Below are 27,530 nucleotides of genomic sequence, written 5' to 3' on the forward strand. Positions count from 1 at the left end.
AAGCCAGTTGACAGACTCCTTTTTTGTGGCGAGAAGCAAGTACCCATGCTCAGGACTTCAGGGTATTTTGGAAGAATGCTGAAGGACTGCAGTAGCTCTGGAAACTTGAAAGAATGTTCTCTTATTTAAAGTGGAACTCTCCCAATGGACAGGCACTATCTCTATCCCCATTTTACAGATGGGGTAACTGAGGGTCAAAGACATTAAGAAGCCTGCCCAAGATGAGAAAGCCAGGACGTGACGTAAGGCAGAGAACCAAGGCTGGTCCAAAGCCCGTGTGGTTTCTCCTTGAACCCATGTCCAGATTTTGGACTTAGGTAGCTTTCCGAGAATCTGGAAGAGCACCGTGAAGCTCACGTGCAGTCTCTATTTCCCTGAGCATTAATCCTCAAGTAATGGAGCCCTGGTGGCACAGTGGTTAAGTGGTCGGCTGTTAACCGAAAGGTCGGTGATTTGAGCCCACCGACCACTCCATGGGAGAAAAGACTCAGCAATCCGCTCCTGTAAAGGTTATAGCCTAGGAAACCCCGAGGAGAAATTTTCCTCTGTCCTACAGGGTCGTTAGAAGTCGGGGTCGACTGGAAGGCACACAGCAACAACAATCCTCAAGTAGTAGAGGAAGCCCAGTGCTTCCAGGCATCAGGTGACCCCAGGCCCCTGCTTACGTGGAGCAGCTGGTACCACACTGGCAGTGTCTGAGTGTGGGTGAAAGGACCACAGCTGGGCACCCTGCTCGCACCACCTACCATTGATGTCATTCGGCAGGTGTCTCATCATGGAGCCAGACTCACAGGCTTCAATGTAGAACACCATCTGAAACACAGAACCACACGGGTGCACTCACACTCCTCCAGGCACCACCCCTCTTAAATGCCATCTCAGCCCTGCCCACCCTCTCTACCCGTCCTTTCAGAGTCTTCCGCTTTGGCTTTTCCAAGACATCTCTGCTGCCAGGGGCTGCACAAAGTGCTGTCACACAAACCAGAGGACTCGAATGTACTCATCGCTAATAGAGTAAAATGGTCCATGAGTTGAAGGCCAAGGCACCATTGCTCTGTCCAGGACAGGGAGTGGTTTCAAATGGTAAAACAGTTGGGGGCCGCCTTCCCTTACTATCCCCATAGTCACAGCCACGTGAGTGCCACACAGCCCTCCATGGCTGCTGCAGGGCGGAGAGACCCAGGAGAATATAGGTGTAGCCTTTTCCTCTCCAGTTGTCCAAAATGCCTAAAGCTGTGGTCCCCAGCCCAGCAGCATCAGCATCACCTGGACACTTGTCAGAAAGACAGTCTCAGGCTCCACTCCAGACCTACTGAGTCACATTCAGGGCGGGGCCCAGCAATTTGTGCCTTAAGCAGTACTCCAGCAACTATGATGCCCCAAAATGTCAAAACGGGAGTCTGGGAAACCAGAGTTCAAGACTCATCTAAAGGACACCCCTTCCAGAAAACATAGCCCTCCATCATTAGAGGCTAGTCATAGAGCTGGGGGCTCTGCTTCCACTGCCTTCCTCAACTTCCTCCCCCAAGGCCACTCCAAGGACTGACGTTACCTTTTGGTACATCTTGTGTTTGTACATGTAACGAATGGTCTCATTCAGGTCCTTCACATGAAGCTGAAAGGGAAGAAGACTGGAATTCAAACTAACATCACATCTGCTGGGGCAGCACTGACACAGTCCTACAGGGGCTTCATCAATTCTCATCCACCAATCCTTAGAAGTAACCATGGTGAACAGCAAAATCCCAGGATGGCAACCAACGTGTTGGTTTTTTGTTTTTTAATTTTTATTGTGCTTTAAACCAAAGTGTTTTATTTGCATATTTCAAAGGCAGAAGAGAATGTGCTTCTTCACTCATTACTCTGTCTTGGGGAGTGAGAGATTTTGTTCTATTGTTGTGTCTAATGCAACCCACCCAAGTCCTGAGACAGCTGCCAACGCTGTGACGTGGGAGAAAAGCAGGGGAACGGAAGTATTCTTCAAGTCAAACAACAGTTCAGCTTAACTAGTAAAGGATGTCTGCCCCGAGCATCATGCTGTTTTGAAGAACGATCTACGTGGGATCAAATTGACAGTGGCAACTCGAAAGGTTAGAGGAGAAACTCAGTGGGCAGCCCATGTTAATAGAGGAGGAACAACTCAGAAAAGGAGCGTGAGAATGGCTGCACAACTAGAAGAATGGAATCAGTGTCACTGAACTGTACAGGTAGAAACTGCTGCTGTATGTTTTGCTGTGTACATTTTAACAACAACAAATAAAATTTAAAAAGAAAGAAAAGCAGGACAACGCACAGGAAGACACAGATGCGTTGGGAAAGGTTTCACATGCTAAGCTGGTCCCCCCAGCCCCACCCATCGCACACACAAACCAGCCCTGGTAGGACATTAGAAGAAGACATGCTATTGCCATAATCTCAACACACAGGTTTTGTTTTTATGCTCCTTTAAAATGTTTACAATGTTAAGAAAAACTCACATCATCGGAAGGAAAAGCCAGTAGTCCAGGAGCTCCGTGATCAGTGAAGTACACGAACACGTGATCCCGGGGGCCACTGCCAAGAGAAAACAAGCCCTGCTAAACGGGTTGACATGAACGCAGAACGGCCATGGCTGAGAATGAGTCAGAGGTCCGCAAGGAGCGCCCCACCTCCGTTTCACTGCAAAGCTGCCCTTGTCAAAAACTGAGAGGAGAAAGTTCAAGAGTGACGGTTGCCCAGCCGGGAAAGAAAAGCCCAGAGCCTCAGGCCCCACTGGGTGTTATTCTCAGCCACAGGGTGCATTCTGGAGCCTCGAAACTCTGCCATTACGCCGGGAAGGGGGAGAGGCCTTTGCTGGGAACCCCACCTGACAGACCATGTGTGATATGGATCGTGAGGTCCTTTGACAAGTGGGCCTCATCCCAGGCAGACACACTTCATCCAGAGCGCCCCAAAATGAGTAAGGGGAGCCAGAACACATAACCAAACACAGTCCTGCAGCTCGGCCTTCCCTCAGCCTGCACTTGAGTCTGGACGCCCGCCTGTCTGCCCTTGCTGGGGCTTCCACCCAGAGGCACTGCTCCAAGGCTGCAGAGATGCACCAATTTGGGGCCAACCTGGTTCATCCTACAACAGAGATGTCTGTCTCTGTTCTAACTCCCACGAGCTTAGCTGGGCCAGGTCTCCCCTCTGGCATGAAAGAAACACCAACTTGGGAAACTGTTTTGTCATTTTTGCAAGTCTTAGTGGAGAAAAATTAGAAGAAGCAAAGAAAGCTTCATAAGGAAAAATAAATAAATAAATATCAGCATATGCCAGGTATCTGAGACTCCCTGGAGACACGCTGACATGATGTAAAAACACCACAGAGAGAAAGATTACACAAGACAGCGTTAGCCTACGGCCAGCAGGGTAAGCAGTGGGCTAGCTTTTCCCAGGATGGAGGTTAGCTGTGCATGTACAAGTCTGCTCTCTCCACGGGGCTGACCTGTCATCACAGCACAGGGCTGGCGGCAGGCTGGCACCCGGCAACCTGACTGGTCGGCAGCAGAGTCACACCTGTCTCAGTGGGTGACACGGGGAGTGACATGTACCAGCACTAGGACCCACAGACCACAAAGAGCAGCAGTTTAAATGCTATGGAATGTTTTGTCAGGAATAACCCTAGATCAGAGGGGGAACTCAGTACAGAAGTGGGCTGCCAAGAGAAGCCAAGGGAACACCAGCCTGGTGCAGTCTGCCTTAAGTCAAGGCAGAGCTCCCCAGTCTGTACTTTCTCACAGGTCAACAGGCCACAAGCAAATAACAACAGCTGTGTAAATTCTCCACTCTTGGGTTCCAGTCATTGAGAATAGCGTGGTATCCACGGAACAGACCTCACCTCTTCAGGACTTTTCCGGATCCCTTGCCCTTCACTGCTTCTGCATCACCTCTCAACACAGCAAGGAAATTTTGTGGGGTGACATCCTACGAAGAATCGGGAGTCGAAATCAGATGCAGCTGTTATTCCCAGTCAGAGGGTTGGCGAGGTGTGGCGCAGACCCAGGCCACCGGCCGCACATATCCAAGGCTCAAAGTTTAAGAGCAAACACTTTGGAACCAAGAAAGACCCAAAGCAAGGTCAGTGCTTTGGGGGCATACACACGACCTCTTCTCAAACACCACCCTGTGTTTGGCTGATGGCGACTCAGCAAGCCTGTTGCTACTTCTTGACCATTATAAAGTCCGTGTGGAGAAACCCAAAGATGTAGGCAGGAAAGAAAAAATGGCAGAGGAAGTAGACACTCTCCAAGAGAGACAGCAAAGAAGGAGGCAGAAATGTTAGCACCAAGTCCTCCTGTTTCTCCAGCTTGCTGCCTAAGAGGCTGAATCCCAGGGACACTGACATCCTGAAAAGGGACTTCGTATAAATTAAAAGAAAAGGGAAAGAAAAAAAGAAAAAACGGTTGCCATCAAGTCAATTTTGACTCATGGCTCCCCATGTGTGTCAAAGTAGAACTGAGTTCCACAGGGTTTTCAATGGCTGATTTTTCTAAAGCCATTTGCCAGGCTTTTCTTCTGAGGTGCCTCTGGGTTAGCAGCCAGGTGCATTAACCGTTTAACCACTCAGGGACTCTTGTATAAACGATACCTATTCGTGTAAAAAACAGCAATACGAAAAAGTACAAAGGAAAAAAGAGTCACCAAAAACTCCACCATCTAGATCCCAGACATTTTCTTATAATAATTCCATTTAAAAAACAGGATCATCCCATGTTACATGCATGGTGTGTTAAATGTAATTGGATTGAATTTAAAAGAAAAAAAAAAATGAAGTGACAGTGAAGGAATTGCTGAACTTTAGATAAATGTTTCTTTACCACAATACACATTTTTAAAGATCCCTCTGAAATTAAAAAAAAAAACTATAAAAGCCATGAGACTGAAGTCATTATGGTGTTTTAAAAACTGTGTCACTTTTAAACAGTCTCAACAGACTGTTGTGATCATTTGGAAGCATGATAATATAAAAGTAATTAACAGAAGACAGCCCCAGCGGAATTCTGAGGTACTTCCACCAGGCACAGCACTGAGAAAACTGATTTTCACAACAGAGCACCGATAACCTATAATCAGATTAAAAGCGATACCAAAAGAAAATCAGGTATTATCAAAGGAAATCTACTATCAGGCTTAAAGTATGAGAAGATAAGAAACTATCAGTAGACAACTAACATTTTTCCTCTTCTCTTTCTTTCAAAACTTTCAGAACTTTCACCTCAAGCCCAAGCCCTAATGCCAACATGAAACACCGACCCGAGATCAGTCCAGTGAGGTTCTGAGCCTAGAAATACAAGACAGAGGAAAATCATCGCAAAAGGAAAGCAAACCCAGCGGCTCCCACATACCTCACCGGTGTAGTCCTTTAGGACGTTATTATACACGTCTGTGCCGTTGGGCCTGTTGATCACAACACCTGGAGTGGGATTGCTGAAAAGAAAATAACACCATTGAAACACAATGTGACACGTCTCTGAAATCTCTCTTCAAAAATATGCCCCCATTATGTGAAAAGACAGGAAAGAGCAGGTTTGGTCCAAGACCCTTCTCACCACCTGCTGTCATCAACACATGGTGATATTGGCAGCTGGGGAGTCAGGTGTGCCCAATCTAAGAGTTACTGTTGCTCGAGAGCTCTGGACAAGAGGAGCAAAGGGCTGAGCCCCCAAAACTAGCACAGGAACCAATGGCTATTCTAGGGCTATTCTGGCCTCCTGGTAAAAATCAAACCCTATTGCCATCGAGTTGACTCCAACTCATGGAGACCCCCTGTGTCTGCGTAGAACTGTGTTCATAGGGTTTTTCCGTGGCTGATTTTTTGGAAGCAGAGAGCTGGGCCTTCCTTCCCAGGTGCTTCTTGGGTGAACATGAACCTCCAACCTTTCAGTTAACAGTCAAGCATGTTAACTTTTTTTTTTTCCCACCATCCAAGGACTTCTGGTCTCCTGGTAGAAATCAGTTAACATCTTGGGGCCAAGATCCCCCCAAGTATGCTATCAGAGCAAAACTACTTTCAGAGAAAGAGAGGAGAGAAAACAAGACTTAAAAGCAAGAGGGTAGGAGTTCAAGCCTCAGAAGGCAACATGTGCTGTGTATGTGATCCCGGTAAAGAGGAACACCCATCCCAAAGCCCACAGCAGGGTGACCAAGGAGCTGGGGCCATCAGAACAGGTAGTTTAGTACCCATACGTGCTGTTTCTGATCTCTGCAAGAAATGAAATAAACAGACACAGCAGAATTATTTTTAAAATTAAATTCAACAAAGTAAATGGATATAGAAAGAAGGGCACTGGAGTTCAAACCTACAAACAAGGGCCTTCTGCGTACAGGGACGCTCCTCCTGGGGTCCCCTCTGCACTAGTCCCTGCTCAGAGGCTAGGAACAGACACTGTGGAAGCCAACGCTGGGCTCCCCAATGGGAGAAGTAACTTATGTTTAGACCCTTTCTAAGCTCCAGACAAAACACCCTTCCACATCCATTTCTTGTCTCTACCATTGCCAAGGTGACCTGAACTACGTTCAAACCTCAGTGGGGATCAGCCCCACTCTGTTACTTCCCTGCGGGCTTTCATCTGGGAGTCTGGGGCTTCCATGATTAGTCTGTTTATATTCTAACATGAGGCCACGGCTCTGGGTTTCTGAGCCTATATGAGTCTTCGTCTTTTTTAATGCCCAGAAGTTCTGTGTCATCAAGTTCAAAGTGCCCCCTACTCACTCTTCGTAGTTGGCGATGTCGTCGTACATCATCACGATGATCTGCTCGTCGGGAATCCCGTGGCGGTGGACGATCTGGTAGGCGTGGCATGCATCTGCCTGGAACGGATGGTGTCGTCAACTGTTAGATTCTCCCCAGGAGGAGGCCAGTGTGGGAGTTCTAAGTATCCACCCATTCCGTCTCATGGAAGATTTGCTATGAATTGTTCCCTCTTGGTCAGATATTTAAACTATTTTAAAATGCCTAACTTATATTTTTTAATCTCAATTTTTAAAGATTTCCCATCTCCCCCCCTTTATCCAAACTCTTATCAGGCAGTCAGCACACATGCAGATGGTGAGCACACACACACACACACACACCTCACCACCACCACCACACTTACAGATAACAAGGGCCTTTCAAAATCCCTCATAATGTTTTTAATTTTTCACACCATATTAAAATCTCCTGACAGCACTGTGATTTGGGTCTCAAAAACAGTGATTCATATTGATGAGCCAACAGGTTAACAGCTAGTTCTGTATCACACAGGGTTTGTTCTGATGCAAGTAACTTTTTTGTGTGTGTGTGTTTTAAGTGAAGGTTTACAAATCAAGTCGGTCTCTCATATAAAAATTTATATACACCTTGCTATATACTCCTAATTGCTCTCCCCCTAAGGAGACAGCACGCTCCTTCCCTCCACTCTCTCTTTAGGTGCCCATTCGGCCAGCTTCTGACCCCCTCTGCCCTTTCATCTCCCCTCCAGGCAGGAGATGCCAACATATTGTCATGTGTCTACTTGATCCAAGAAGCTCGTTCTTTACCCGTAGCATTTTCTATCCCATTGTCCAGTCCGATCCCCTGATGCAAGTAACTTTATCTGCCAAAGTCAGAAAATTGAGCAAAAACCCAGAAGTCCAACTCGGGAATTGAGATCAGAGATGTGCTCTTTAGTTTAAAAAGTAACAAAGGAGCTCGGTAGAAAAACTGTTAAGCGCTTAGTTGCTAACACAAAGGTGGCAGTTCAAACACACCTACCGGCTCTGTGAGAGAAAGCCCTGGCCACCCATTCCTGTAAAGACTGCAGCCTAAAAAACCCTACGGGGCAGCTCTACTCTGTCACATGGGGCTGTTATGAGTTGGAATCCGTTCGATGGCACCTAACAACAACAACTGCTTGACTCCAGGGGAAGTGGAGGAGACCACCAAAAAATATAAGTACAAAACAATAGTAACAAAAAACCACTGCCATCAAGTCGATTCTGACTTACGGTGACCCTGTACGACAGAGTAGAACATACCCATAGGGGATGGCAACCAATGTCACAAAACGGGTGCATCAATTGTTTAATGAGAAACTAATTTGCTCTGTAAACCTTCACCTAAAGCACAATTAAAAGAAAAAAAAATTTACACCCAGCTTTTTGCCTGGAGATGCCCCCCCACAAATTTTAGGGCGAAAATAAATGGGTGCTCAACATATATTTTCTGAATGCTAAGTAGGCGAGTCCAGGGCCTGTCATTCAAGAGTATTTAGATAAATGGGTGACTGAATAAACACGAAAACTAAGAGCTAACACTTACTTTCTTCCATCTGTCAGGCGCTATCTGTCCAAGGAAGAGCCCTCATGGTGCAGTGGTTAAAGCACTCAGCTCCTAACCAAAAGATTGGCGGTTCGAACTCACCAGCCACTCCGAGGGAGAAAGATGGGGCAGTCTGCTTTCGTAAAGATTTACAGCCTTGGAAATCCTATGGGGCAGCTCTACTCTGTCCTGCAGGGTCTCCAGGAGTCAGAATTGACTCAGTGGCAGCGGGTTTGTCTAAGACTTCCCAGGCGTCATGCGATTTTCATAGCAATCCTAGGTAGTGTCTAAGCAGTCCAGGTAATAATCCCCATTTTCAGGTGAGGAAACAGAAGCTTAGTGAGGTGAGGTGGCCTGTCCAACTCACGCGGCTCACGGTGAAAGAGCCCAGGATTCTGACTCCAGGACTTGATATCGCTTCACACGGGGACAAGAAAGACATCAGTAAAATTAAAGAGGTGCAGAGAGAATGAGGGGCTGAAAGTCCAAACATAAATCATCTTAAAATACTTACTAAATATTACACACATACATTGTTAAAATGCCCAAGTCCCCATTACTATGGAATAATGAAGACCCTCAAACACAAATTGCAGTAGACAGAATAATGGACTCCCAGAGACAGTCACGTCCTAACCCGCGGAGCCTGTGAATATGTTACGGTACGTGGCAAAGGGAAATTAAGGTAGCAGGTGGGTCTGTCTGTTCATCCGGTGACTTTAAAATAGGGAAATTATCCTGGATTATCCCAGTGGGCCCACCTTAATCACAAGGGTCCTTATATGTGGAAGAGGAGGACAGAGATGGAGTTGGAGGAACAGAGGTGGAATGTGAGAAAGACCTGGCCAGCCATTACTGGCTTGGAAGGTAGAAAGGGGCCACGAGCCGAGAAATGCAGGCAGCCTCTCTAGAAGCTGGATAAGGCAAGAAAACAGATTCTCCTCCAGGAAGAAATGTAACTCTGTTAACACCTTGATTTTAGCCTTGTGAGATCCATTTCAGACTTCTGACCTCCAGAAGTGTAAGACAAGAAATCTGTGTTGTTTTAAGCCACTAGGTTTGTAGTAGTTCATTACAGCAGCAATAGAAAAGTAATATACAGTGGAGGAGGCACAGCGTGGCTGGCACTCCACTCTGGAAAACATCCGGCACTACCCAGTCTAGCTGAAGCACGTACCCTCCAGCCAGCAAGCCTGCCCCTAGATTCTCCCTAGAGCGACTCTGGCTCACGTGTAACAGGAGAGTGTTCACAGCATCGCAGTAACGCAAAGACAATGCAAATGACCACCATCAGCAGGAAAGAGAAGCTGTCAGGTGCTCACATAAAGCTCCGAACACGAATGAATGACAATTTATGTTTTCACAACAGATGATCTTAGGAACATGGTGAGAAAAAAGAGTCATAGAAAAATCCCTTCACTATGGTTACATTTATATAAAGGTCAAAAAACAGGCTATAATATACATTATGTTAAAAAAAAAGTTTTTTTATGTTATTTACAGTTAAATGCATATGTGGTGGTAAACTACAAAGCAAAACAAAGGGATGACTGGCAAAAAATCAGGGCTTGGCATCCTGAGGGGAGGAAGGAGGAGTCCAGACAGGGCACAAAGTACTAGTAATTTCTTCTTTGCCTTTAGCTGGGTACATGGGTAGTCCCCTTTTTATTATTCTTTAAAGTGTACATACATGTTATATCAACATTTGTATGTTTGCTATTTCCTAAGAAAAAAATCAATATTATGTCAAATTTAACCTATTGCTATGATAAAGGTGTATTTTTTTTTTTTTAAACAGGTACACCCACCTCCTATCCCGTAACAAATCACCCTATTATTTATTTCTCCTGTCGGATATCAAAACGCAGTTTCATTACAAAGAATAAAACATCAAGGAATAAATTTAACAAAAAGTGTAAGACTTACACTGCACGCTGAAAATTTAAAAACACTGCTGAAGGAAATTAGTGGTTAAGAGCTATGGTTGCTAACCAAAAGGTCGCAGTTCCAATCTACAAGCTGTTCCTGGGAAACCCTATGGGGTAGTTCTGCTGTGTGCTATATGGTCGCTACGAGACGGATTTTACTCAACCCCAATAAGTTTCTATTAATGGAGAGACATATTCAAGGGTCAGAGACATTATATCATTAGGATAGTTCTCCCCAAATTGATCTATAGATTCAATGTAATCACTATCAAAATTCCAGCAGGCTCATCCACAGTACAATTGGTCTCTATTTGCCTGGAGCAAAAGAGGAAGAAGGAAAGTCAAGTATAGGCGGAGAAAATGAAATGTGTGGCTAATTGCCTCCATAAACAACTGCCTCCTTTGCCATGAGACCAAAAGAACTGAATGGTGACCAGCTACCATTACTGAACATTTCGATGAAAGATTCTCTAGAAGAATCCTAATCAAAAGAGGGGAAAACATAGAACAGAATTTCAAATTCTCATGGAATCCAAACTTTCTAGAGCCACAGAGGCTGGATGAACCCTTGAAATTACTGCCCTGAGACAACCTTTAAGTCCCTGAAGTCTTCTTTAACCCAGACGATTTTATTGTTGTTAGGAGCCATCAAGTCATTTTGACTCATAGTGACCTCATGTGACAGAGAACTGCCCCGTAAGGTTTTCTAGGCTGTAATCTTTACGGGACCAGATCACTAGGTCTTTTTCCCAAAGAGCCACTGGGTGAGTTCAAACCACCAAGCTTTTGGTTTAGTAGGAGTCAGGAGCTTAACCACTGTGCCCCCACAACTCCTTAAACCAAACAATAATTTAGCGTAATTAGTAAAGAATGTCTGCCTTCAGCATTGTGTTCTTTTAAAGAACTACCTATACGGGAAACCCTAGTGGTGTAGTGGTTAAGAGTTCGGCTGCTAACCAAAACGTCGGCAGTTCGAATCCACCAGGTGCTCCATGGAAACCGTATGGGGCAAATTCTATTCTGTCCTATAGGGTCGCTATGAGTTGGAATCGACTAAATGGCAATGGGTTTTTTTTTTTTTTAAACAGGATCAAACTGACAATAGCAACTTGAAATGTTAGAAAAGAAACTGGGAGCAGTGAGTTTATGTTAATGGAGGAGGAATAATCCAGAACAGGAGGGCGGGAATGGCTGAACAACTTGAAGAATGTAATCAATGTCACTGAAATACACGTAGAAATTGTTGGATTAGTGTATGTATTGCTGTGCACATTTTTAAAAACCACAGAAACAAAATAAATTATTTTAAATCTTCCACCAGGCTCTTTTGCAGAAACTGACAAGATGATCCCAGAATTTACACGGACTTGCAAAAGACTTAGAATAGCCAAAACAGTTTCGAAAAAGAACAAAGTTGGAAGGCTTTCAGTTCCTGATTTCAGAACTACACTGGGGAAAAGGGCAATCTTTTCAACAAATCGTGCTGGAACACTTGGATACACACCAACAAAATGATGAACCTCCATCTTCCCCCTTACCCCACACACAAACATTAACTCAAAACGTACTAAAGTGTTAAATGCAAGAGCTAAAACAATAAAACTACTAGAAGACAACATAGGAGAAATCTTCGAGACCTTGGGTTATAACTGCAAAGATTTCTTAGACATGTCACCAGAAGCACCGTCCATAAAAGAAAAAAAACTTGATAAACCAGGCCTCATGTGATGGTTAAGACTGTGTGTCAACTTGGCTGGGCCATGATTCTCATTGTTTTGGCAGTTATATAATGTTGTGATCACTTCCCTGTTGAAATCTGATATGTGATCACCCCCATGATGGAATCTGCTGAGTGGTACCAGCAGGGGCGGGGCCTGTGGCAGCTCACTGCCCCCTCAGCCTTCATCTCTCTGTCTTCTGCCACCTATTCCTTTCCTGCTCAACTTGCCAAGGTTTTTGACTTGTTCTGGATCCAGCAGCTCTTGTCTGACCTCCAGTTCTTGGGACTTGAGCTAGTAGCTTACTTGTCCCTCTTGGGATTTGTGGATCTTCACAGTCTGCGACCAAGAGTCCTGCTCCCCGACCTGCTAGTCTTGGGTTCACGAGCTCCTGCAGCTACATCAATCAGGAGAAATCTTGTGGTCTTGCCTGCCAACCTTGGGAATCTGTGACCTTCACAGCCTATGAGCGGGAGCCCTGCTCTCTGACCTGATGATCTTGGGTTCAACGGCTTCTGTGGCTCCATGAATTGGGAAAGGCTTCTATCCTGATCCACAGACTTGGGACGTTCCAACCTCTACAACCGCATGAGCTGTTTCCTTGATATAAATCTCTCTCTGTATATATTTATATGCTTTACTGGTTTTGCTTCTCTAGAGAACCTAGCCTAAGACACCTCATCAAAATTAAGAAATTTCCAGCTTCAAAAGACACCATTAAGAAAATGAAATGATAAGCAATAGACTTAAAGAAATTATTTTCAAAACACATACCTGATTAAAAAAAAAAAAAAAGACTTGTATCCAGAATATGCAAAAACTCTTGCGCTTCAATAAGAAGGCAAACCACTAAACCAAAAATGGACAAAAGACTTTAATATCCCACCTGAGAAATACACAAATGGCTAATAAGCACATAAAAAGATGCTCAACATCATTAGTCATTACACAAATTAAAACCACAATGGGATGCCATTTCACAGCCAGACAGACAATAACAAGTGCTGACAAGGATGTGGAGACCTGGAAATCTCCATACATTGCTGGTGGGAATGTAAAATGGTGCAGTGATTTTGGAAAACAGTCTGACAGCTTCTTAAACAGAGTTACCGTATTTATCTATACAAAAACCTGCACACAAATATTCTTAGCCGCATTATTCATAATAGCCCCAAACTGGAAACACAAATGTCCATAAACTGGTGAATGGGTAGACAAATACGGTATTATCCATACAATAAAATATTATTCAGCAATAAAAAGGAATGAAGTACTGATACATGCTACAACATGGATGAACCTCAAAAACATTAAGCTATGTGAGAGGAGCCAGACACCGAACACCATAAACCATATGGTCCCAGTTACCTGAAAAGCTCGCAAAAGGCAAATGCAGAGAGGAAGTAGATTAGTAGTTGCCTAGGGCTACGAACTGCAAACAGACGTGGGGTTTTACTCGGGTGATGGAAATCATAAAACTGATTTATGATGATGTTTGCACAACTTCATAAATTTACAACAAAAATTCATTGACTTGTACACTTGAAGCGAATTATATATAATACATAAAACTGTTGTTGTTAGGTGCCGTCAAGTTGATTCCGACTCATAGCAACCCTGTGTACGACACAACGAAGCACTGCCTGGTCCTGCGCCATCCCCACAATCATTGCTATGCTTGAGCCCATTGTTGCAGAGGATATGTAAAATAGGCCTCAATAAAGTTATAGATAAAAAAAAGTCAGGTTCAGAGTGGCCTGTTAGGGCTCTTTTACACTGTTTGAATCGAAGTCCTCACAACTGCCATATGAGGTGGGTGCTTTTATGGCCATTTTACAGATGGGCACAAGCTCCAGAAGGGTCATGGCTTGCTCAGGGATTCAAACCTAAGTCTCCTGACTCCACTCGTGTCTTGTACCCCTTCTTCCACACACAGCAGTCTCAGGGCAGCCTGCAATTCTCTCCTGGCCCCTTGGAGGTACTTGGATGCCCCTAACTTTTTAACTTAAAGGGGTTTTTGTTAGATTCAAGTATATGCTGGCATTGAAAAGAAAGGAAACAAAACTCAAACCCACTGCTGTCGAGTTGATTTGGACTCATAGCCACCCTATAGGACAGAGTAGAACTGCCCCATAGGGTTTCCAAGGCTGTAAATCTTTATAAAAGTAGACTGCTAATAAAAACAGACTTAATGGTCTGACTGAGACTGGAGGGACCCCAGAGGTCCTGGCCCCCAGACTTTCTGTTAGCCCAAAACTAAAACCACTCCTGAAGCCAACTCTTCAAACAAAGATTAGGCTGGACCATAAGATATAAAATGATACTGGTGAGAAGTGACCTTCTCAGGTCAAGTAGACACATGAGACTATGTGAACAGCTCCTGTCTGGAGGCGAGATGAGAAGGCAGAGGGGGACAGCAGCTCTTTGAATGGACACAAGAAATACAGGATGGAGAGGAAGTGTGTGCTGTCACATTGTAGGGAGAGCAACTAGGGTCACATAACAATGTGTGTATAAGTTTTTGTATGAGAAACTGACTTGAATTGTAAACTTTCACTTAAAGTGCAATTAAAAAAAAAAAAGTAGACTGCCACATCTTTCTTCCATGGAGTAGCTGGTGGCTTTGATCTGCTGACCCTTTGGTTAGCAGATAGCAGTCAAGCACTTAAGCACTGCACTACCAGGTCTCCTTAAAAGAAGGAAAAGCAGGGTTAAATCAACTCATGTAACTCAGGGATTATGTTAAAGGCAATCTGAATCACTTCCCTAGAATAGGTTTTTCCCCCTTAAGGACAGAAAAGTCACGTGCGGTAACACTGAGTGGAGCATACTGAGCAAGGTTTCTCAAAAAGGGCAGAGCCCTTTAGAACAATGAGCAGGGACTACTGTGAGTCAGCTTGTCTGACAGCCAGCATTAGGAGTTCCAAGGTTCTTACTACTGTACCCAGTGATTTCCCAGCACAGGCCGATATCCTGGTGCTGTCCTCTCATACTGTTTCTCAGGCTGACTGGCAGCAAATAAAGATGACTGGCTGAGAACTAAGTCAAAGACAATTGGCACACCCCACGTCCCAGTCACTGCAAAGGGGTCCACTTGCTAGCCAGGTAAGGAGCTGAAAAGGGGCTCGCCCACCTGACCATCACCTCCCAACAAATGTCCTGAGCACTGCTGAGGCAGGCACTGTGTTAGGGACATTGCAGGGTTGCCTCGTGGAGCCCACCACCAACCCTGCATTCTCCAGCGGAAGAGTCTGAAGTTTAAAATGAGACGATGTCTGTTCAAACTAATATAGCCGGTGGAGTCCCTGAACGGTACAAACGGTTAATGTGCTCAGCTGCTAACTGAAAGGATGGAGGTTTGAGTCTACCCAGAGGTGCACTGGAAGAAAGGCCTGGCTATTTTCTTCTGAAAATCAGCCACTGAAAACCCTGTGGAGCTCAGTTCTACTCTGACACACATGGGGTTGCCATGACTCAATGACAACTGGTCGTTTTAAAATAGCAAGTAAGCAGAGAGCAGGAATAGTAACCAAGGTCTGTGTAAGACCACAGCTTGTGTTCCTTCTAAGATCTGCGCTCCTTGGAGCACTTACAAGGATGGCCCTGTGGCACTCTCTGCCTCTCTGCCATCTCAGTCCTGCTCTGGCCTCCATCCTAATCCCCTTCCACTATGCCCTCTTTAGAGCTTTGTTTCTTCTTTTAAATATATAAACCATACCTTGCAACAATGTGAATAACCTCAGAAATATCACGCTAAATGAAAGAGGCCAGACGCAAGAGACTACACATTGTTATAATTCCATTTACATGAGTTTCTAGAAAAGGGAAAACAATAGAGACAGAAAGCAGGCCTGAGGTTGCATGGGGCCAGAGATGGGAGTAGGGACTGACTGCAAATGGGCAGGAGGAACTTTCTGGAATGATGCCCTAAAACTGGACTGTGGGGATGGCTGCACAACTGTGTGAACTTATTGTTAAAAATCACCAAAGTGCACAAGCATAATGAGTGAACTGTATGACACGTAAACTCATGCCTCAACAAAGCGGCTAAGAAAGCGATGTGTGCCATTTAAAAGTAGATATAAAATGAAAGGTGGTCTTTGGGAAACTTGTGGACTCTGTCCACGTGGCCCTCCATCATCACACTGCTCCTCCCAACCCCAACAAGAGCACGCTCTCCTGTACTTCTCCCTCCCTCTTTTGCCCCAACTGAAACCTACCTACCCCTCCGCCACCTCCAGGGCACAGATGCCCTTGGGGCCTTCCTAGCAGAGGTGGCAGCACCTCAGAACTCTAGTCGATTCCGCACTCCACTTCGAGGGTGGTCCTGATTTTATCCCAGACCAGAAATCTTCAGTGGAGAGAGTTCCACAACAAACAGTTGTCGTTGTTGTTAGCTCCTGCTGAGTGAGCTTTGACTCATGGCAACCTTATGTACAACAGGATAAAATGTTGCTCAGTCCTGTGCCACTTTCATGATCATTGGTATGTGTAAGGCCACTGTTGCAGCTGTTGCGGAGTGTCTTCCAACCTGGGGGGCTCGGCTCCAACACTGTATCAGACGATAGTCCGCTGAGATTCCTCAGGTTTTCAATGGCTAATTTTTACTAGACCACCAGGCCTTTCTTCCTAATCTCTCTCAAATAATTACCTAGCCCAAAACGTCATCGATAGCGTAAAGGCTGAGAATCCCTGCTCTGTGCTATCAAATTAGGTGTCGCTTATCTGCTCCATTTGAAGCCTTCCACCCACTCTTCCCCTCTCAGTGTTTCTTGAGGAGGTGGAGACTGGTGCCCTTTTGTTAATACTGAGAAGTGAACTTCTGCAAGTCCGCACCCTACTCATGCCCTCACACTCCCTCCCTACCCTAGAGAGGAAGTGGAGATATCTTGTGGGGATCTGGGGAAAGACTTTTCCTGAAGGGCCATTCCTGCTCCAGGCGCTCCGAGTGAGAACATGCTTCCTTCTGAAGCTGGATAAGGTCTATCAGCTCTGCAGACCAAGACTCTCTCTTGCTGGATGGTGCAAAGGCTAAAAGATGGGGAGAAGCAGGGATGAAATAATAGGAAGTCATCCGGATACAGAGCCAAGTCATTTCTTCAGTTCAGGGAAGGGAGCTCACATGTCTCACCGCCCACGAGCTGTACAGGGCTCAGAGTCCAGGGCCAGACAGATCACCTGAGTGTCCCAGGGTGACTGATATCCACAGGGATAAAGAGTCAGGTAACATTAGCCCTGTGGAGTCATGAGCAGGGCTTGGCAAACTATGGCCCTGGAGCTGAGAATGGTTTTTACCATTTTTAAATGGTTACATTTTAAATAGTCTATAAAACTACAAGCGCTTACAGATAAAGATCAAAGACTACAGCCTTCAGTATGGGTTACACCTCAACATAAAGAAAATAAAAATCCTCATACTGGACCAATAAGCAACATCATTAAAAACAGAGAAAAAATTAAAGTTGTCAAGGACTTCCTCTTACTTGGATCCACAATCAACACCCGTGGAAGCAACAGTCAAAAAATCAAATGATGTATTACGTTGGATAAATCTGCTGCAAAAGACCTCTTTAAGGTGTTAAAAGGCAAAGATGTCACCACTTTGAGGACTAATGTGCACCTGACCCAATCCATGGTAGTTTTAATTGCCTCATAAGCATGTGAAAACTAGAAAATGAGTAAGAAAGACCAAAGAAGAATTGATGCCTTTGAATTATGGTGTTGGTGAAGAATACTGAATAAACCATTGACTGTCAGAAGAACAAACAGATCTGTCTTGGAAGAAGAAGTACAGCCAGAGTGTTCCTTAGAAGGGAGGGTAAGAGCTCATTATCAGGAGGGGCCAATCCCCAGGAAAGGACATCATGCTTGGTAAAGGATCAGTGAAAAAGAGGAAGACCCTCAACAAGATGGACTGACACAGTGGCTGCAACAATGGGCTCAAACATAGCAATAATTGTGAGGATGGTGCAGGACCGGGCAGTGTTTCATTCTGTTGTACACAGGGTCACCATGAGTCAGAACAGACTCGACAGCACCTAGTTACTGCCAGCTCATGAACACTCACCCTTTCTCCTGGCTCCATCTGTGGAAATCCCATTACCCTTCACGCCCACTTCAAACCTATTCTCCCTGAGGCCATGCTCTGATCCCCTCCCCTGTCTGAGCTCACTTAGTCCTTGACCCAGACTTAGCACTTGAGGCTGTTGTAGGAACTGGCCTTCCTTGGCCTTGTGTTCAGGTACTTGTGCACCTTTCCTATAAATAAAGCCGTGGGCTCCTGACCAGATGGCCTCTGCCTCACCTTTCTCTATTACCTCCCTCCACACACACAGACACACACACACACACACCACATTCCTTGCATACCCCGGACCTCCAAGGGAAAAGTGGGCCGATATGTAAAGTCTATCTGAATGCCCAGAAAAATTCCACTATGTTTTGCCATTTTCAGAATGTCATGACAGAAATAGCGATTCTGAGTAGCATAATTTTAAGTGAACTGTTTTCTTTTGCTTATCTATTTCTTACCTTTCTATCTGTATTTCTGCATGTATTTCTAAGCTTTCTATGGAGGCTCTGGACAGTACAAACTGTTAACTACTAGCTTAAAGGCTGGTGGTTCAACCCTGCCCAGAGATGCCTCAGAAGACAGGCCTGGAGATCTGTTTCCAGAAGGTCACGGCCTTGAACGCCCTATGGAGCAGTTCTACTCTGTACACATGGGGTCACTATGAGTCAGAACTGACCTGACAGTGACTAACAACAAGCTTCCAATGATAAACTTTAATGTGTGTTTTTTTAATTAAAAAGAAAGAAAAGAAACTACTTTAAAACAAAAGCAAAGCAATGCCAAGCCACATATATATTATGACTAGAGTAGTGGGTTCTGTGCACGGACTGTGGATCCACACTGCCTGGGTTCAAATCCCAGCTCCACCCCTTAACTAGCCATGTGACCTGAGACAAGTTACCTAGTCTCACTGTGTCTCAGTTTTTCCATCTTAAAATGACGATGTAACAGTACCTACCCTCTCGGACTGTCTGAGGACTAAGATAAGGCACGTCATGTTCTTGGAACCGAGCCTGGCACGGAGCAGACACTCGGCAGAGGGAGGCAGCCTTGTCCTACCAGGACACTAGCCCTCTCCTACCAGGACTCCAGCCTTCTCCTACCAGGACACCAGCCTTCTCCTACCAGGACTCCAGCCTTCTCCTACCAGGACACCAGCGTTCTCCTACCAGGACACCAGCCTTCTCCTACCAGGACACCAGCCTTCTCCTACCAGGACACCAGCCTTCTCCTACCAGGACACCAGCCTTCTCCTACCAGGACACCAGCATCCCCCTACCAGGATGCCGGCACCAGGGCGCAGGAAGCTTTACCTGCACCGCACTACCCTGAACGCCTGCCTCCAAAGAGCACTCAAGAGCACTCTTATCTGCTCATGGGCCACTCTTATCTGATCAGAGTTTTTCTGGCTTATTCTGGGATTTTGCCTCAGCGACTGCACCACCACCCCAGCCCTGGCCCATCTTGGCTAGAACCTCTCCCAGGTTCTCCCTGAGTGGCCCCACACCCCACCCTTTTCTAATATCTCCCAGTATCTCAGTTCCCACAAGAGCCGCTCCAAGGCGTTCCCCCACCCCCACCCCCACCCCACACACTCAGGAGACCAATCCCACTCTTCCGAGGTCATCCACTCATTCCAGCCAAAAACCAAAATCAGAGAAATCCAACTTGGTCAAAACAAAAACGGTTTAAATAACCATCACAAAGCAAAGCTAAACACTGCAATGATTGTGCCTGGGTGTGTTAATCTCTCCTCAACAAAAGACATTGGTGATAATTACATACTAGACAAGAACTATTTTAGGTGAAGGAAAAGACAACACACAATATAGGACAGGTCAGCACAACTGGACTAAACGAAAGCAAAGCAGTTTCCTGAATAAACTGAACGCTTCCAAGGCTAGCATATCAGGGGCAGGGATTTGGAGACCACGGTTTCAGGGGACATCTTAGTCAACTGGCATAACAAAATCTATTAAGCAAACATTCTGCATCCCACTTTGGAGAGTGGCCTCTGGGGTCTTAAACGTTAGCAAACGGCCATCTAAGACGCATCAATTGGTCTCAACCCATCTGAAGCAAAGGAGAATGAAGAACAGCAAGAACACAAGGTAATTAAGTCCAAGAGGCAGAAAGGGCCACATAAACCAGAGACTACATCAGCCTGAGACCAGAAGAACTAGATGGCACCTTGCTACAACTGTTGACTGCTTTGACAGGGAACACAATAGAGAACCCCTGAGGGAGCAGGAGAGCAGTGGGATGCAGACCTCAAATTCTCGTAAAAAGGCCAGGCTTAATGGTCTGACTCAGACTAGAAGGACCCTGGAGGTCATGGTCCCCAGACCTTCTGCTAGCCCAAGACAGGAACCATTCTCAAAGCCAACTCTTCAGACAGGGATTGGACTGGACTATAGGATAGAAAACGATACTGGTGAGGAGTGAGCTTCTTGGCTCAAGTAGACACATGATACTATGTTGGCGTCTCCTGTCTGGAGAGTAAATGAGAAGGTAGAGGGGGACAGAGGCTGGCTGAATGGACATGAAAGTAGAGGGTGGAGAGAAGGAGTGTGCTGTCTCATTAGGGTCAGAGCAACTAGGAGTACAGAGCAAGATGTATATAAATTTTTGTATGAGAGACTGACTTGATTTGTGAACTTTCACTTAAAGCACAATAAAAATTTTAAAAAAAGACATTAGTGATAAAGGGTGTTCTGTTAATCCAAGGAAAACGTAAACCTGTATAAAATGTAAGTTTAAAATTCTTTATAGGTTTTGAGTGGAAAGTTCTTTCGAATGTTCTTTCAGTCACTAGCCTCCAAGGTCAAGAAAGCCACGTTGGCAGCTACATGAGAAGAGAACCAGGCCGGCAGAGACGTAGGTGGAGGTCAACAGACGCCACGGCACACTGGTTTCCTATCCACACAGCCCATGTCATCATGCTCTCTTATTTTGGGGACAAACAGTTGTCTACGGCCCCTACTTTGGCCTTGCTTCCTTCATTCTTTTTGGATATTTAGTATTTCACTCAGGGAAACTAGCAACATTTTAAAAAAAAGGTATGCTGGGAGCAAAGCGTGTTTGGATTACCTATGCTTAATGTTTAACCAACGTCTATTTAAGCTGGGCGTCTAAAAACCACAGTGGTTGGTGAATCAGCCCATGAGCTCTCCGCGACCTGTATTTACTGTATATCTTTCTAACTCATGGTTAGAGAGGGAAAAGAAAAGGAAGATCTGGTAAAAGTTACATAGCCAGGTTGCTCCTCTTTAAATGGGGCAGGACTGTGGTTAAATATTAACAGGAAAAGGATCATTTTGCCATGACAACAATTTTTTAATCAAGCCCAATTTCCAAGTCAGCGAAAAAGCAAACATCATTGGAGAATTAAGTCACTCAATAACTGTCAAATTTTAGGGCTGGTGGGGACTCACCTAAACCAAGCCACTACATAACAGATAAAAAAAAAAAAAGACAATACCCCGGGAGGGAAACTTACCTGCCCAGGGTCATCCAGAGGACACGTGAGTGCACTTCCCCGTAACAGGCTGCACCGCCGCGACAGGAGCACAGGCTCCAGACCCGCATGGTCCTACGTGGCAGTCCTGGCCACATGTGGCCACTGAGCATGAGAAACGTGGCTAGTCCACACTGAGATGAGTGGCGAGTATAAACTACACACTGGATTTCACTGACTTGGTACAAGGTAAATAAGAATGTAAGCTATCTCATTGTTGCTGTTTGGTGCCGCTGAGTCTATTTCAACTCATAGCAATCCCACGTGACAGAGGAGAACTGCCCCATAGGGTTTTCTAGGCTGTAATCTTCACGGAAGCAGATTGCCAGGTCTTTCTCCCACGGAGCTGCTGGGTGGATTCAAACCACCAACTTTTCAGTTAGCAGTGAGCACTTAACCACAGCACCACCAGGGCTCCTTAAAATATCTTATTACTAATTTTTTATTTTGATTATATGTTGAAATGACAATAATTTGAACATACTAACCGATTGCCATCGAGTCAATTCTGACTCATAGTGACCCTATAGGACACAGCAGAACTGCCCCATAGAGTTTCCAAGTAGCGCCTGGTGGATTCAAACTGCTGACCTTTTGGTTAGCAGTCATAGCACTTAACCATTATGCCACCAGGGTTCCCTTTGAATATATTTGGTTAAATTAAAAAAAAAAAAAAAAAAAAGAAAGAAACAGCTATTGTCAAGTCGATTCCAACTCATGGCAACCCCATATATGTCAGAGTAGAACTGTGCTCCATAGTGTTTTCAATGACGTAGATCGCCAGGCCTTTCTTCCAAGGCAAATCTGGGTGGACTCAAACTTCCAACCTTTCAGTTAGCAGCCAAGCACTTAACCATCTGCACATCCTAGAGACTCATTAAAGTTTCACACGGGGCTGGCAACTCCGGCTCACATTAATCTGCTCTTGGACAGTGGTGCTCTAGAGCCAGGCTGCCTAGTTCTGAACCCTGGCCCCACCCCTTCCTAGCTGTGCAGCACTGAGGGAGCTGCTTATCCTTTCTGTGCCTCTGATCACACGTTCCTAAAGAGGGAATGAGAACTGTATGTACTGCGCATGGTACAGGGGTTAAACGGGTTAATGTGTACAAAGTGGTCTTAGAATACAGCCTGGCATACGCTCTGTGATGGTCTAAACATCTTGTTTATGAGAAATAAAAGATTAAATGGCTCTAAAAAAAAAAAAAAAAGAAAAGTTTTACTGAGATATGGAAACCCTGGTGGTATAGTGGTCAAGTGCTACGGCTGCTAACCAAAGGGCTGGCAGTTTGAATCCGCCAGGCACTCCTTGGAAACTCTATGGGGCAGTTCTACTTTGTCCTATAGGGTCGCTATGAGTCGGAATTCGACTCGACAACACTGGGTTTGGTTGTTTTTGGTTTTACTGAGATATAATTCACATAAGATAAAAGCCAACCTTTTAAAATAAAAAATCCAGTGGGTTTTTGGCATACTCACAGAGTCACAAAGCCATCCCCACTATCTAATTCCAAAACATTTTCATTACCCCCGAAAAAAAAACAACCCTGTACCTATTAGCAGTCATTCCCCATTCTACCCTCCTCCACGTAGAATCACCAACCTACTTTCTGTTCCTGGATTTGCCTATTCTGGACATTTCATATAAATGGAATCATAAAATGTGTGCCTTTTGTGACTGGTTTGTTAGCACAACATTTTCAACGTTCGTCCATGTTGACGCATGTATCAGTACTTCACCCCTTTTTATGGCCAAATAATATTCCCTTGTATGGATATAGCACCTTTTGTTTGTTTATCCATTCTTCAGCTGAAGGACCTCTGGGCTGTTTCCACTCTGGTTATCATAAACAATGCTATGAATGCTTGTGTACTAGTTTTTGTGTGGACCTATGTTTTCAAATCTTTTGGGTATATACTGAGGAGTGAAATTGCTGAGGCATATGGTACCTCTACGATTAACCTTTTTTTCCTTTTTAAGTAATTTATTTCATTTTGTTGTTGTTGCTGAGGATATTCACAGTAAAACATACACCAACTGAGCAGTTTCTACCTGTACAATTCAGTGACATTGATTACATTCTTCGAGTTGTGTTAACATTTTCACCCTCCTTTCCGAGTTGTCCTTCCCCGGATAACACAAACTCACTGCCCCCTAAGGTTCCTATCCATTCTTCTGAGTTGCTGTTGTCAATTTGATCCCATATAGACAGATCTTCAAAGAGCACAATGCTCAAGGCAGACATTCTTTACTAGTTAGGCTAACCTACGAAGACTCCAGGCAGTATTTTTGGCTTAAGGTTTAAAGGTTATCTCAGGGCAATGCTTTTGGGGTTCATCCAGCCTCCATGGCTCCAGAAAGTCTGAAGTACATGAGAATTTAAAATTCTGTTCTGCATCGTCCCTCTATGTTTAATCATTTGAGGAACTGCCAAACTGCTCTGCAAAGTGGCTGTACATTTTACAATCCTGCCAGCAACATCGGAGGGTTCCAATTTCTCCACGTCCTCGCCCACACTTCTGATTTGGCCAACCTAGTCGGCGTGAGGAGTGGCTTTTTAAAAAAGTCTTTTCTAGTGACAACGTCCAAGATTTTTCACAACATGCCAGAGACATAAAAAAATAAGATGCATCTTTTTTTTTTTTACCTGGTGCCTATAGTTGTACCAGCCATTTGATCCGGCGACAATCACCACCCAGTGCTTGCCGCTGTCCTCCGGATCATCGAGCAGAAAAGCGCCAGTCCCTAGGACCAAGCCGAGCAATAGGGCTGTGCTCCAAATCATCCTGCCCCTTGCAGTTCGACAGCAGGAACCTGAGAAGAAAAAAGCAGAGTTAAGACAAAATGTAGTAACAAGAGCACAAGAACGTCATCGTCAACGTTTAGTATCACAGTCAACGGGGTCAGAAAGGTAAGCCCATTTAGTCATCGGACAGAACGTGCTGAGGATGGAAACGACGACAGAGCAGAATGTGAAGTCCAGCTCAGCGGTCCTTCTCCCCCTGTGGAGAAGGGGCTGCCTATACCTCCCTGTCTTCACTACAAGGGGAACTTAGGCAAGTAAAAGCCAGAGAATATCCAGAAAGCTCTTTGGGCACCTTTCAAAGTTTACGACACAACTTGGAACACAACATGCAAAACAAAATAAACTGCACTGGAAAAATGTCTACCACGTAACACGAGCCCACATTATAGAAAATACCCAGGTAATACATGCATAGAAAGTGTGGCAGTCAAGTATAATAACTTAAGTAGTTATTGTTGGGTGGTTAAAAAAAAAAACAAACCCACTGTCATTGAGTTGATTCCAACTCATAGTGACCATATAGGACAGAGTAGAACTGCCCCGTACGGTTTCCAAGGAGCACCTGGTGGATTCAAACTGCCGACAATTTGGTTAGCAGCTATAGCTCTTAACAACTACACCACCAGGGTTTCCACTGTTGGGTGGTAGGTGGGATTATGGGTGATTTTCTTCCTCATGCTTGTCTTTTTTTTTTTTCCTTTTTTTATTGTAGTAATTATATACACATATATATACGTATATACAACAACATTTGCCAATTCAACATTTTTCAGGTGAACAATTTCGTGACATCAATGCTGAGCAACCATCACCCGTAAGAGTTGCCAAATTTCCCATCACCCCAAACAAAAATTCACCACTTCCCAAACAATGATATTTGTCTCTTTTTAAAACAACAATTATATATTACTTATACAATAAAGTTCATAAAAATTCAAGACATGTTCAGTACAGATGTTGATGAGCAAGTTGTAAGTTTATGGGTGACGTATCGGGATAAGCTGTAGTCAAACATCAGTAGCTCGAATTAACAGCTTTGTGTAACACGGTACATCACGTGTAGGGCCAACATTTTAATCCCTGCCTTAGAGGAGGAAGGAGCCCTGGGGGCACAGTGGTTAAACGCTCAGCTGCTAACCAAAAGGTGGGCAGTTTGAATCCACCAGCCACTTCTTGGAAGCCCTACGGGGCAGTTCTACTCTGTCCCATTGGGTCACTGTGAGTTGGAATCGACTCAGTGACAATGGGTTTTTATGGCTGAGACCAGAAGCCCTGCCTTCTCAATTCCTGGCCCAGCACTCTTTCTGCTACAGGGTTCTGCATCTCAAGACTTTCTTCTTAACGAGTGAATACCCAATTTTATATTTCAGTGCCAAACACTAAATAATTTTTTAAAACACAAAAGGCAGGAATGAGATGGAGTCCTGGATGCCACGGCAGCCCAGACCAGGCCCAATCCCATGTTCTTCATATGTCATTCTAAAAAAAAAAAACACCCTCCCTGTGGCTCTGTGATAACAGGAAAAGCAAAACCAAAAAAAGACTGTTCTGCTGTGATGCAGGACTCAGCAGAACTGTCTAAGGGCTGAGCTCTGCCTCCAATGCCACTCAGCAAGCAGGGCTGGCACGTGCCCACTCACTCAGCCAGGGCCTACTGAATACCTGCTCTGCCAGACAAGGTGCTATCCCGTTGCCGTCGAGTCAATTTCGACTCATAGTAACCCTACAGGACAGGGCAGAACTGCCCCATAGGGTTTCCAAGGAGCGGTTGGTAGACTCGAACTGTCGGCCTTTTGGTTAGCAGCTGTAGCTTACTGTAGCTCTTAACCACTGCACCACCAGGGCTCCAGACAAGGTGCTAGGCACTGGCAACTCAGTAGGAACAGAAGCAACGTCTCTGCCCTCACAGAGCACACGGCCAGCTAAGGAATGAACTACCTCTAAGTCTAAGAATGATCTACTTTTGAAAATTAGCCAACGAAAACCCTATGGATCACAACAGTCCAATTGATTGTGCATGGAGTCATCATAAGGCAGTAGCCAACTCAACGGCAGCTACCCACAACAAGCCTAAGAACCACTCCTTAACATTCTGTGCCTGACAATGTGCTAAAATTCAACATGATGGATCTTCCCCTGTCAGTAAAATGTAGGAAGCCCTGAGTCTCTCATAAAGTCTGAAGAACTAAGAGAATGCAGATTCTGAGGGAGCGGGTCTGGGGTGGGGCCTGAGTTGTTGCATTTCTAACTCGCTCCCCGGATGAAGCTAAAGCTGGACCACACTTTGACTTTGCAGGCCCCTCACTAACGCTGGCAGGCTCTGGTCCACCTCTGTCCTAACGCCCAGCATCCTTGTCAGGAAACTGTACTGCTCTATACCTGCTGGGTGTCCCTTACTCAAGAACTCAACTCAAGCTGTTAAGTCTGAGTTTGGTACTAAATTCAGGTTTCTTTAGCGCCACTGAAAGGTTCAGGGATGGGTGACCACATTAAGATATCCCCAGATCTGTTTTTACGATGATCCTGGGACAGCTAAGCTTTTTTCTTTTTTTTTAAATACGGTCCAAAACAGCTGAGGCCAGTGGACAGATGAGGCTGGTGGACTGCTGAGGGCCCTGTCCCTAGAACTTGATGCTCTGTTAATTTCACCTAAGGACTCTCTTCCCAAGTCCACTGAACCAGGGCTCACCCTGAGGCTCAAAGTTAATCAGTAAAGATACAATTATACAAACATGAAGAAGCAACAGTGAGGGTGGGCGAAAGGAAGCCAAGGAGCAATAACATCCACGTCCCCAGGGCTCTCCAGGGCTCCTCCAGCCGAGATGTGACAGTGACCACTGAGATGGTCCAAGCAACAGCTCTTGCCAGATCCTGAGCTCAACCAGCAGCCTCCTGGCTGTAATTAAGTCTCCCTGGGAAGCCTTCCCAGAGGGTTGGGGCTGGCAAACTTTTCTTTTAAAGGGCTAGGTAGTAAATGTATTCAGCTCTGCAGGCCACACGATCTGCCACACCTGTTCAAATCTGCCGTTATATTGGTGAAAGGAGCCATAGACAACGTATAAATGAAGGAACATGGCTATGTTCCAATAAAACTTTATTTACAAAAACTGGTGGTATGTTTGGCTTGTGCGTTGTACTTTGCTAACCTCTGCCCTAGGGAGCCATTAGTCTGAATCAACTGGATGACA

At 45.1% G+C, this 27,530-nt stretch overlaps 1 protein-coding gene across 1 annotated transcript in view; it reads right to left on the reverse strand.

Annotated features, from left to right (window-relative positions):
* The window catches only part of LGMN (legumain), a 40,868-nt gene that overhangs the window by 7,856 nt on the left and 5,482 nt on the right, over nucleotides 1-27,530 (reverse strand). The window contains exons 2-8 of the mRNA XM_003408835.4: nucleotides 24,184-24,350; nucleotides 6,734-6,831; nucleotides 5,367-5,448; nucleotides 3,860-3,945; nucleotides 2,478-2,553; nucleotides 1,553-1,615; nucleotides 747-813 (exon numbers count right to left, since the gene is read on the reverse strand). Of these exons, the coding sequence (XP_003408883.1) occupies nucleotides 747-813; nucleotides 1,553-1,615; nucleotides 2,478-2,553; nucleotides 3,860-3,945; nucleotides 5,367-5,448; nucleotides 6,734-6,831; nucleotides 24,184-24,321 (610 nt within the window). The 5' untranslated portion in view covers nucleotides 24,322-24,350. The remainder of the gene's footprint in view (nucleotides 1-746; nucleotides 814-1,552; nucleotides 1,616-2,477; nucleotides 2,554-3,859; nucleotides 3,946-5,366; nucleotides 5,449-6,733; nucleotides 6,832-24,183; nucleotides 24,351-27,530) is intronic.

The sequence above is a fragment of the Loxodonta africana genome, chromosome 10 (genome assembly GCF_030014295.1).
Source record: "Loxodonta africana isolate mLoxAfr1 chromosome 10, mLoxAfr1.hap2, whole genome shotgun sequence".
NCBI lineage: Eukaryota > Metazoa > Chordata > Mammalia > Proboscidea > Elephantidae > Loxodonta > Loxodonta africana.